The 13438-nt window shown below is 39.4% G+C and overlaps 1 protein-coding gene across 1 annotated transcript in view; it reads right to left on the bottom strand.

The window, feature by feature from the left end:
* Nucleotides 1–13438, bottom strand: part of LOC137789393 (protocadherin-15-like) — a 144997-nt gene that overhangs the window by 42799 nt on the left and 88760 nt on the right. The window contains exons 22-26 of the mRNA XM_068582941.1: nt 13206–13391; nt 12229–12465; nt 10486–10602; nt 9000–9140; nt 6862–6974 (exon numbers count right to left, since the gene is read on the bottom strand). Of these exons, the coding sequence (XP_068439042.1) occupies nt 6862–6974; nt 9000–9140; nt 10486–10602; nt 12229–12465; nt 13206–13391 (794 nt within the window). The remainder of the gene's footprint in view (nt 1–6861; nt 6975–8999; nt 9141–10485; nt 10603–12228; nt 12466–13205; nt 13392–13438) is intronic.

Genomic DNA, 13438 nt, shown 5'->3' on the forward strand with positions numbered 1-13438 from the left:
CTCTCTTTTTACTTTCTCTCTGAAACTTTCCCTCCACACATCAGAACTGCTCCTCTCCTTCAGCCTCTCCCTATCACTTCCTCTGTATGTCCTTCTTTCTATTTTTTCAAGTCTCACTCTCTTCTCAACCTCACCCCTCTCTTTCTCGCTGCCTCCCAGCTCCAAGCAGTCTTATTAAGAACAACGCCATCGGTGTTTGGCATTTGTTGTCACAGTCGTAACACCGCCAGGAGCGCTCCATGTGCACTTGCCTGTTTGTACGCAGCAACAACAAAAAAGGTAACCTTCAACTGTATCGGTTAGACGTATACTGGATTTATAGAGCCACACATAGTTAAAGTGTGGACATCCTCTTGGATTTATATTTATTTTGGTCGAAGTAAATTAGAAAGTAAGTTGAGGAAACACACAGTTGACATTATAAACAGACAGCAAAACAAAAGTGGTCGAGGTGAGAAGAGGAATTCAAATATTTTCAACCAAGACCAAAGAAGTCTACTCGTTGGAAAATGTCAACGAGTAGTGTACTTTCAGATCACTGTTCCAATCGCTGTAACTGATTTTCTTTCCCAAATATAAGTCAAGTTATTGTGTGTTCTGCCCATTGTCACATGCAGTCTCTCACTGGACTTTACAGGCTCACAAGAAGAACCGTTACTCAACTGGATAAAGCTCTCAACAAGTCTACAACTTTATCTTAGGATTTTTTTTTCTCTGAATACAGAGGAGTAAAAAAAAAAAGTGTCAGATGTAAAAAGAGGAATACGCGTCTGAACTCTGGTTGCAACTATTCTGTCCTTTTCGAGTGCAATAATAAATATTTGCTCTTCTTATCGATGCTGAATACAAACTAATATTCTACCTGCTCGAGTTAATTTCACAGCAGACAAATGGGCTTGTTGTCTTTCAAAGGGAAAATCGACAGTTCAAGCCGGTGGAGATAAAGTCGGTCACCTCCAGCTCGTGATTCCTGAACAGAGCGTGTACACATCTGACAGATACAGTAGGCGCTGGTTTATCTAAATCTCCTGCCACAGCGAAGTGTCTTATCTCGATCTTTGTAATGACGCAAGACAAAGCAACACATTGCCCTCTTTGATCACAAAATTTCTTGATGAAAAACAAAGCTTTGATGTTGAGAACAGTTTTGGCTCTTAACTCTCTCACCACTCGCTAATTAGATTCATTAACAAAGTAACAGGCTGTGGGGCATTTTGATAGCGTTAGCGTGGGGGAGAAATGGGAGCGAGGGGGGTGGAGGAGGACACACACACACACACACACACACACACAATAGTGCTCACATGCATACACAAGCAAGAGAAGTAGTGGGATGACTTCCAATAATATTTGAGAAGGCAATATTTTCTTTTTGTTCACTTAACCTCATGCTGATAATTGCCACTGGGTGCTGATAACTATTCATGCGCATGTGACGCTGACTGCATACTAATTCTGCAGGTGCGTTAATGGTCCTTCAGTGAGAGAGGGAGGGAGACATCCTCTACACACAGTCGCTACAACAATTTAACAAACTCCCTCGTCGGCTTGTTAACTGTTTTACTAAAGCCGAGACACAAACGGAATGAAAATACACGAGCAGCAGGTCGCGGTACCAAAGCCTGAGTCCTCGTGCACTATATGTGTGTGTGTGCGTGTGTGTGTGTGTGTGTGTGTGTGTCTTTATCTCAATATATAACACAGCCATGATGCTGATTTGTTGTATAACTCAAAAATGTCTATACAGCCTACATTAGTACTTAAGATCTTTGCAGAATGCTAATGATCTTCATATATTATTAAATAGGTTGATCAAAGTGAATTAAAAAAGTGTCTACTATTTGATATTGACTATTATGGCAAGGAGATTTGACAAACTGCATAACAAATTGGCAATCGGTGGACTCCTCGCTGTGTGCGGTTTGTAAGTAGAGGGATAGTTTTGTCTTGGTTTGATACCGCACTTCATTGGACTTGAAATGAAGCACCGACTACAGAAGGTTTAAGTGCTGACTTTCAGCTATCGTCATTCTATGAACAGTGAAGGAAACTGTAGACCTCTTTACAGAGGCCCCCGAGGCACAAATAGGGAAATAGGGGCGTCCTCCACCGCTCACCATACATGGATACCAACAACCCAAAACACACTTAAAGCTTAGAGTCAGCACTTTAAGCTCAGCTGCTTTATTTCAAATACAGTTTGCTTGTATTCATAGTCATGTAATATAGTTAAAAATATACAAAGGCATTAAAGGTCACGATTTAATACAAATTCAAAATTAAGTGTTAATCATCTCAAGCTTGGCAACCCCAAACTGCACTCCTTGTCTACTTGTTACATGTTGAGAAATAGAGTAGTTTACAAATGATCTCTTTAATCATTTAGAAGTCCTTAATACTTCATTTAGAAAATGGGAACCCATCATTTGTAAAGTATTAAAACCAAAGCTTATTAATCAAGAATTAAGCATTTATACACTAATGAGTGTTCTTGTTGGAATAATGCTTTACTAATGCTAAATAGTGTGTAGTTATTATAAAGTGCAACCAGAAATGCTTCTCTTTGACAGCCTCTCACAGGATTGTTTGTTTGGTTGTCTGTCCATCAGGACCAAGGCAGTATTCATTATGAAGGTAGCTGGTTCAGTGGAGGCTCCCACCAACACATGTTATTGCATGTTGCTTTGTGGTTGAGTGGCCATCCTCTTCTCTTCTATTGAAGCCTGAATTGCATGTACAAGTACACATCCCATGGATGTTTTTCTATCTTTCAATGTCAGTTTGCTTCCTTCTATCTGTGGTATACTCACATGAGACTGACAGGATTTCATTGTGCATATCTTGTCTTTAGGTTAACCTACAATAAATTGAGCAGCACTTTACATGCACTTTATGAATAAATCCCCAAACAATGTAATTTTTTAAGCTTTAAAGTGTGTGAGGTTAACACATTTTGGATTCATGAAGACATTTGTAATTGGTACAAACTGTTGTCATGAGGGACATTAAATGTACACAGCTTTGTGGTTCAATGGCCTTGATTCCATTACTCTTTTTCATTAAAGGAATTAATATTACCAATTCTGCCTTGCCCTTGGGTAGTGGCCCGTCTTTTGAAACCATACGAAATCATTAAGCAGCATTAGTGAGCTCCAAAATCCACATTGGTACAATTAGCTTTGATTCAATAAAGCCGGGATAATTAATTCAAAGCTGGTACATACACTGTACTCTGTGTGACCACAACATGGAATTAGAAGAACAGACCACCCAACACACACACACACACACACACTCTCATAGATACACTCAAACACAAAAATGTGACAGGCAAGGCACACATGCAGAACACACACAAAAATACATCCATAGTGCACAAAAATGTGTTCATTAAAAAGGGACACTTCAACCAGCTTTGCACCACTACAATGCGAGAATGCAAATGAACAATTTGCCAGCTCGCTCCACGCTGCCAGCACCAACAAACCTACCGCTCACCCGCCGGCAAAAGTCAGCCAGAAGCTGCAAAATGCCTAATTTCTCCTTGTCAGTAAATGAGCAGGAAGCTCTGGGCACCAGCAACACAGAGGGAGTCCAAACATTGTGCGTTTGCTCATACCACCCACATGGCAACGACACAAAAGCCAGTTGGACATCCGCGAGGTTTCCCTTTAACAAATACAATGAAATACAAATACACACAGATTCTCAAACTTGCGCATGTCGACAGGCAGGCACACGCTCTTTTAGCTTGAAGCCATGTTGCATATTCATAAATGCACTATTATATGGCTGGCTGCCGTAGTGTCTCTCACTCTCGCCTCTAACCCTTTTCCTAAAAATAGATGGGAGTTTTTTTGTGCTCTGGGTGAAAGACAAACCTTTGTCAGTCATACTGTATTTCTGGATTGACACTAAAGTTGAAATTACTCCAAAACGCGCTCGTGGTCTGAGAACTTAAGTTGCGTAGGCATTTTAATAAAGAAAGATGAAAACTAATATGGAACTAAAGACACATTTCTCCTATGACATCCAGTGCAAAGCTGGGTGATCATTGTACGCTGCATGACGGATGGCATGACAGCTTTATGAAAGTGAGTCGCATCACTCAGTACCTAAACACATACTCTGCACGTAAAACTGTGAAAGGCTTTGACTTGTGATGAAGATAGATGAGGGGGAGAGAAACAGGGAGAACTTAAAGAAATACACAAAATCTGTGAGGGGAAATAAAAGAATGACGCAAAACTAATATTTCACCTCTGACAAACAAACAAGCCGTCACAAAAAGCTAAAGGAAAATAGGTCCAACTATTAAGTCAATCAGACGTGAAAAAAAACCCAGATGTTTTATCCTTTCCTGCGATTTAGATCCTAGTCTGATGACTTGGATATTGTGCCCGACAGACGGCTTAACAAGCAGGCAAATGGAATATGGAAAGAGACCAATTCATTCCTGTTGTCATTCTTGTGGAGAAATGGATGTACAGAGGGGCTGAAAAAAACTACGGTCTAAGAAAATTAGAAGCGAGTGTCGTGTGGAAAAAACCCATCAGGATAAGGACAGAAAGTGTAAATAAAATTGAAAAAAGGTGTGTATTTAATGAAAGCTGAAATGAGACATGAAGACTGACCGATCAAGATAGAGAAACAGAGGTGATAGCTGTAGATTAAAGGCCAATTTCACATGTGACCTCACACGCCACCTCCGTCTGACCAGCCAATCACAGAACAAAACACTCGAGGTGAACCAGTGACCTCGTGAAACCAGCAGCAACTGGAAGAGTTATAATGATGACTTGAGAGTGAGAGTGTGTATGTGTCTGCACGTGGGGTAAGAGCATCATTTATTAATGTTGGTTGAGTTTATAGTGTGTGTGGCCAACGGCTTTATCAGCCTTTTAAAGCACAGACGGAATCAAAGTGAGTATTTGGGATATCAATTCTTCACATTTATGGTTTTACGACCACTGTGGACAGACATTTATGCAGCACAATAATGAAGGAAAACACTTTCTTTTGCTTTTGTAGGTAAAACATAAAAATAAAGCATTATTAGGCACTATTTCTTTATGACAACTTTGAGGCATTTAATGCATTTTCATTTTGTAAGAAGCTCTCTATATGCTTTCCCACAGCCGGGGGCACAGTTGGCAATTTTTGAAAAATTCAAACACACTAAAGCACGCAGAGGGAACTGAAAGGCCAGCCCAAAAGCCACTGATGGTGGGTCATAGCCAGACCAATGGTTATCATAGAGTGTCCCCTTATATGTCTTTAAATATGAGTTTCTGAAAAGCATGCGGCTGGCCCTCAAAGTCGATGCTACCACGCATATGTTTCCGGGATTTATACTATGAAAACAAACTTGAAAAAGTTCCTACATTATATTTTCATTCTTTTCTGGAACCTCCTTACACTAGAACACACACTTTGAGTTGTAATCAAAACTGAATTAGGCGAGCAGAGACCATGCTGTTCAGACTTAGCACCTTCTGCTTCTATCTGCTGCCCCGTGGTGTGATTTTGCACGATTGTGCTGTAAATGTGGTTGAACCATATTAAGTGCTCATTGCTTTTATCCAGCTGGGACAAGTTAATACGAATGGATTATGTTCTTTGAATGTTAAACATTCTTCTCCATGGTTAATTACACCTATATTGTTATCCTTCATATGGTGCCAAATGAAAAACAAATAGGATGTCTTAGTCATAGTAGCAACTGGATCTAATCAAAAACATCAGAAGCATTTTTTTATTTATTATTTGACAGTGAGATGAATATCCTCGTAGCCAAAGGATTTATTGAGATGACGAGTATAAACTCTGATGGAGCGTGTGATATCAGCTGTATTAGTGTTTTATTGTTAATTTGTTATTTCTACAGAGAGACATCCAGACTGCCCTTTTTGTTTTTGGTAAAAAAAGGCTCTTTCAAAACATTTGCATCTTGAAGGTTTCATCAACAATAAGGCCAACGACTATCTATTTACCTGAAAATAAAACTCTGTACATCTCGAAATACTCTTACAGAGAGCAGAAATAGGCTTTGTGGCGCCATTATGTACGACATTATATTAAACACAGCTGTAACAAAGCTTCATGGGAAGATCTCAGAGTGGGGCAACAATCAGTGGCATTGGATTCAAATGACATGCACAAGAGATTCCCCGGGCATGACATACTGTATGCACAAACTAGTACACTATAGCATTCTTAAGTACACAAGCTGCTCACATTATTGTTCTGTTGTGTTATATACATACAAGTGTACACTACATACAATGTATCATCGGCATTAAAGCCATCCTGAACATTTATAGGAGACGTGGGCGGCTGTGAAGCGGCCAGGAGCAACTTGGGGTTCAGTGTCAACAGAGTAGCCGCACAAAGTCCACTTCCTGCCGCCAGCGATCCAGAACTGTTGAATTTGAACAGGCCTGGTATTTGCATTACTATGGTGTGCTCAATGTTATCGCCAGTTAAAGTAAGTGTTAAACCAGAATCAGATAAACCAGAATTCAACTATTTAACTCATTCATAACTTCAAACTAGCTGTTTCCATCTATGTCTGTCCAAAACGTCATCACTTCGTCATTATTATCAGACATTTGTGCGAAATTCGCATAATAAGCATATTCTTGACAACCATATATATATATATATATATATATATTTGAGGTATCGAGTGAATGGAACGGCAGACAACTCAAAATACAATGCCTCCAGCCATGGTTGTTGCTGGTACAAAGGCATAAGAAATAGCATGTAGTGTGTGTGTGTGTGTGTGTGTGTGTGTGTGTGTGTGTGTGTGTGTGTGTGTGTGTGTGTGTGTGTGTGTGTGTGTGTGTGTGTGTGTACCTGTATTCCTCCTGAGTGAACACAGGAATGACAGAGGGCTGAAGGACTGTGATCTCCACTAGAGTTGTGTTTTCCTTCACTGGCTCACCATCATCATAGGCCACCACCACCAGCTGTCAATCAAATACCCGCACAGGTTAAGACAGAGTCAGGAGATATCCACACGCTTGCTTGCAATATTGCCGTCCAGTGCTACCACTGCTCTTGTGACATTCACTGCAAAGAGATCAGCTCACAACATTTCACGGTGCGCTGACAGCCAAACAAATTGATGCAGCTGATGCATGACAGGCCGATAATAAACCAAAATGAATGTCTACATTTGTGTTGCCCGCATTCTTAAAGCACATCATCTGCATGGGGATTGGAGAACAGGATGAGGGTGTATCCCACTGGTGTGCTTATTTTCCTTTTCCCTTTCTTCTTCATTTAATTGGGGGGTAACTACTGTTAACCAGGCCCGAAGGATTCCTAATGAAGGCCAAATTTAAATATCAGGATATTAAAATATTGTTTTTCCTCCATCTTATATAGCTAGGAAATTGCTACTGATATTGTGTTGCCCGTCATTATGTAACTCCATCTCTACGAAATGCATTGATAACTCTTTAACTGCTGGAAAATTACAAATGTTGTTGGAACATCTGGGAGTTAAGGTCTTTCTTAATAACAAAATGATGTTCTTTTTAATGCACTGAATATTTAAATGGGATGCTTTTTAGTTAAAAATCTGTTTTTAGTCATTTTATGACAATTTGCTATGGTGCCATTATAATGTGATGCCTGAAAATGAGGTAGACATTTGTTGTATATCAATGGGATGGTCTAACTGTGTCACCTGTCGTTCATGAATTACACCTTGGACACTGTTTATCTCGGTGATAATCCCAAAACTGTACACTGTGTTGGACTGATTCATTTTGTTTGCGCTCAACAAGGTAGAATTAGGCTCCTGAGTAACACCTTCAGAGGATGCTGAATCCTTGTTGTGTTAATTAAAGCCCAGTGAAAAGATGAAATTAAAATGGACCAAAGCCTGATTGAGGAGTGCAGCTGGGTAAAAAAGCAATTTTGAAACTAATAAGCTGCTGCGGTATACTTTGTCCAGTGGATAGGGATTTATAAGAATGCTCTGTACAAAGACACCTTTGTGCTTTTCAAATGATACGAGAAAGCATGTAGAATCTGCAGGTACACGATTCAGAAATTCAGTGATAAAGACTTCATTCATATGATCCCAGTCCTCCACCTTCTAAATCACAATATCCAAACACTAAAGCAAAACAGGGAAGCATCTGATGAATCTGCAGTAATGATGTCTCTATTGGACTGCGGTCCCAGTGCCAGTGTGTACAGTTAGAATAGATTCATTTGAATGATTAGGTATATTATGAAGTGACTCTGCATACTGGACTTACATTATGATAAACAGCTCACTGCAGCCTGGTTCATTTGAATAATACTCAGAAAACTTTATAGTTTGATGGAAGTTAAATTCTTCCAAAGTAGGACAATCTTTTACATCTGCTTTGAGTGCTTTGCAATTTCTATTTGCAACCCCCATCACAGGGTGCATGTCTGTAAATTATCAGCAATTTAATGAGATTAAGGTATCCTTTGTACATTACATCTTAAGTATAAGAGAGTAAAATTATTTAGCTTTGGTTCTTTGACATTGCTAGACTAATATTGCCATTTCTAGAACCCTGCTGTTACCTGAAAAGATTAGATTAAGATTAAGTAACAAAAATATGCATCATGTTGAGCATCATAATTAGCTTATAATTGTTTTACTCCCCAGAACATCTTCTCACAAGCCCTTAGACTCATCACATGACCCATTGTGGGTGTTGACCAATGGAATACAATAAAGTATATTTTAAAAGTTCCTGGTGAGCTGTAAATTAAAAAGTGTGTGTGCATACATTACATTTTATTTCATTTAGCTGACATTTTTATCCAAAGCAACTTACAATAAGTGCATTCAACCATGAGTACAAACTCTGAACAACAAGAATCAAGCAAGTACAAAAGCAAAACTACAAAGTGCTACGAGCAAGTGCTGCTAAAGTGCCGCTAAAGTGCTCCTTTCTTTATTCAAGGGATAGTTGTTAAAGATGTACATGCTGCATACTTACGTTGAACTTAAGGTTGGGCTCTTCGTTGAGGTTAACTCTGGTTACGACATTTCCTGTCCGTTCCTCTACATCAAATATACTTGCAGAGTATGGAAAGGCCTCCTGGTTCACTTTAAAGCGCACTCGACCTGCTGGGGTACCCTGTGAAGGGAACAAGTACACTTAGAATGACAGACTTGAATGGAATGAAATATATATTGCAGTTTTATTGGAAATGTCACGCTTACAGACTTTTTCGGGCCTAAGTGTCAAACAGTGTGTCTCGGTTCAAGTACAAATGAAGCAGTTAAGACACACGTCAATATTTACAAGTTATTAGATCCACGTTTAGGAACTTTAATAATCAAGAATGGACCTTTCAAGTGTGGTTGATAATGAGCGACTATCAGTGGGCTAATTTAAAATAAAATCAACCCTATGTAATCCCCGCGTATCAATACAATACCAGCCTAAAAAATGAATAAGCTTTGTACCTCACTGTGTATGTTTAGGTAAGCTAAATTGTTGTTTTTTATAAAAAATAATACATTGCACACCAGGGTTCTCTAGCTTCCTCCCACAGTCCAAATAATGTACGTACATACCTGAATTCATATAATTAGTCTCATTTGCATATAAATGTCATTTCTGAAATTTGCGAGATGTTGTGTGTGTGTGTGTGTGTGTATATATATATATATATATATATATATATATATATATATATATATATATATAACCAAGGCTGTTAAGGTGCTATTCAGTTCATTGTTTGAGCATTGGGAGCCTTTATGTCATAGAGTCTTGACAGTATAATGTTACTTTTTGACCCAAGAGAGTCGGGCTTTATGCTTAGACTTCAAGTCTGGATCAATTCAGCTGATGTAGGAAGACAGCAAGCACATTAGTCAAAGGGACATGGGGACTTTTAAAGAGGTTATATGGTAACATCGGCAGTGTAGAATATTTCATTGGAGAGTGAAACAGAAAGCTCACGTCTTCTTGAGCAGGAATGCTAGGGAAAGATATACTCTAGTGTTTCTGGTCTGTTTTTTAATACAAATATTCATTTGGTGATTTACTTTGCTGTAAAATTGCAAATGTACCAGTTGGTTGTTTTCTGTTACGATAAAGATGAGAGCTATTTGTCACAGTCATAGCCTTTCAGATCTGCATCCAAACAAAAGGCTGTGTGACTCAACAAATTCACACCTACCATAATCACACTGGACATTCACACCTGCTTTGAGCTTCTTCTTTTTTTACAAACTTTTACACCTGGAGTTAACTGCACCAGCTGACTATCTAATGGCTCCCAATAGATCTCTCAAGTGACCCTCGTTTTACAGCAAGCAGATTAAACAAGGCTATATTACAAAGATTGTTTGGAGTTAAAAGCCCAATGGAGGTATCACTAAGTGCTACACTGGGGTTAAAAAGAAACAGCTCCACTGGAGAAAGATACACTGCAGACAAGCATCACACAGCAGCAGCTGGAAACGCTCACCACAGGGTCAGAGTCATTGGCCATCACTGTGGTTACGACGGTTCCCTTGAAAGCATTCGGGGCGACGAGGCCTCGGTACACTGACTGGCTGAATACCGGAGAGAAGTCGTTCATGTCCTGGAGCGAAATAAACACACACAGTATGGCATTGCCATTGTCAACATACAACACATCAAGCTGTTTCTGTTTTGTATAAAAGGGCCCCAAATTTACACATTTTTATATGCTAATGATGTGCAAACGGACTTTGTTTGTCATTTTGCTCTCACTCTCACTCTTAAATTTCATTTTATTTTCATGTTCGCTCTGCAGTGCCCAAAGTGACTCGAGTGGGTTCACTCTTCATTGGTTCTGCAACATCTGGTCTCCCCAAAGGAAAAAAAAAAAAGCAGCAGCAGCTGTTTAAAGTATCAACACCTAATCTAGGGAGCATAACCCTGGCTCCTATAACCAAATGCAAATGTTGACTTTTCAGTTGTTTTAAAAAAAAAAAAAAAAAATCAATAATCTTATTTGGATTTAGAAAAATATGGAGTAGAAAAAAATGGGTAAGTCAGCAGTCGTGTAACCTGTGGATCTTTTTTTTCCAATCACAGCAGGTGTTAGCTGTGCAGAAGAAGCAGGAGCAAGTTTGAAAGTGAGTCATACACAGAATAACAGGGTTCGTGGTGTTCCCACAGGCAAAACAAGGATAATGTGAAACGGACAGAAATTGGTTGTTCTATTGCTTCTAGAGCAACAAAAAGCAGTGACGTAGGTTGCTGGTGTAAACAATGAGGCGATGTATAATGCGAGTGCTCACTAGTGGAGTCAGCGTTAGCGTTGCTAAGTTTGAAAATGACTGAAAGGGTTGGTTTTGATTTTTGCTCTGTATTTATGTATATTCCTGTGTGGTAAAATTAGTGTTTGTTTTTGTCGACGGAGGCTTTGAAAGGTGCAACATAACAGCTTCAGTATTTAGGCCATCTCAAAAACAACTAACTCAAAAGTCAATAAAAGTTTTACTGAACACTATTCTCACTTTACGTACAGCCCTTTGTGAAGAGGAACTGAAGCATCTTGAGACTGTGATAAAAACAGCAACAGTCACAGAACATGGAAGTTGTTGGTCTGCCGCTGCATTGATTGGTTCATTTGTTTGTGATTATCTGTGACGAATTGAAACTCACTGCTGTAGTACATAACTTACTTTCTGAGCCTCTCTCTCTCTCTCTGTGAGAGAGAGAGAGAGAGAGAGAGAGAGAGAGAGAGAGAGAGAGAGAGAGAGAGAGAGAGAGAGAGTGTATATATATATATATATATATATATATATATATATATATATATATATATATATATATATATATATATATATATATATATATATATATATATATATATACATACCGTTGAACATTATCAAGCAGAAACATACATTAGGTCACGTGGAAAAACATTTTTCGAAGAGCTTTGAAAAATAGCAATTTGCCTCTTAAATATGAACCAAGTTTTGAATACATAAGGAGCAACACTCAGAAGCTACAGTACAATATAAAAACCTAAAACAATTCATAAATAATGGACCCTCCCTTTACTAGCATAACTATAACTCATGTACTCTATAATAAGTTTTCAATATCAACTTCCAAACTAAAGTCTACCACATAGTTTTTGCGCAAATGCAAAACATGTGCTAATGTTATGCAAAAACAAACAGTGGCGGGGCCACTGGATGTCAGTATAAACACACACCCACCCACTCACCGTGACTCGGACAGTAACGGAGGCGAGTCCAGGAGGCATGCTTCCCTCTTTGTCCACGGCCTCGACTGTGAATGTGAAAGTGGGCTCTGATTCACTCAGGGCCTCATAGTCCAGCACTCTGAGCACCGACAGCTCGCCTGTCACTGGGTCAATGTGGAATAGCCGGCCAATCCTCGGGTCCGAGCCTTGCGTTCTGATTTGATATGTGAGGTTAGAGTCGAGGTCGGCGTCTATCGCCTACAGAGAAAGACAGAGTCAAGGAAATGGGAAAGAAAGTAATATAATCACCGTGTGAATTTATGGCGAGTTGAATTTTTTTATATTTGCCAGAAGGAAAAGCACCCACATGTGCGAGAGCTCAGGAACATATTGTTGTGTTTTCATTAGGTCTGTGTTGGGCCGGCGTGTCTGAAACGCCTGTGGCAATGACTCTCATAGTCTGTCGCCAGAGGGAGAAGATGCTTTTTTCCCTCTACATTCCTTTATAACTCAGTGAGTCTTCAAGTGTTTGCAAATTCTAATTCAGACTTTTTAGAACGTCGAGTGCAGGCTGGAGCGTAAATAGAAACCAATTTGGTAATTTCAAAGTAGTTAAATAACTTGAAGTGTGACTATGATAATAAGTCTCATTAAGTCTTTACATCTTAAAAAGAAGAGTAACCCTTAATTCAAACATTGATTTCAATAATTGTGACCATCGTTTGTAGGGGGGGGGGACATTATTCAGCTGAACTAGTTCAATTATTCATTATTAATTATTGGCTGATAGAGATATTAACTTAAAACCAGCCGACACATTGACCTGGAAAATATCTTGGTTGCAAAAAGTGCTAGATCTTACACACCGGAGCCTCACAATCTGCAATATATAAACAAATGTCAGAAACCTACAGTACAAAATTCTGCACTCGACTACCCAAATTATTAGAAAACAAACTCCTCCATCAGTTGCACATCCATCAACCCTTCTCACTCGCCTTTAACTGCAATATGACCGTATCTTTGGGGCTGTTCTCTGGCAGCGTGACGTTGTAGGTTTGTTGGGTGAATATCGGGCTGTTGTCATCCACATCCAGAACAGTGACGGGCAGCGTTAATCTGGATCGCCGAGGGTCCACTGCGCCGTCCCAGGCTTCAACGACCAGAAAGTAGTGACCTTTCACCTTGAAGATGACGGAGGATGACAGTCAAATATCAAGCGTTCTTCTTT

This window comes from Clinocottus analis, unplaced genomic scaffold (assembly GCF_023055335.1).
Source record: "Clinocottus analis isolate CAN_PGR_092001 unplaced genomic scaffold, fCliAna1.0.p SCAF_19, whole genome shotgun sequence".
Classification (NCBI taxonomy): domain Eukaryota; kingdom Metazoa; phylum Chordata; class Actinopteri; order Perciformes; family Cottidae; genus Clinocottus; species Clinocottus analis.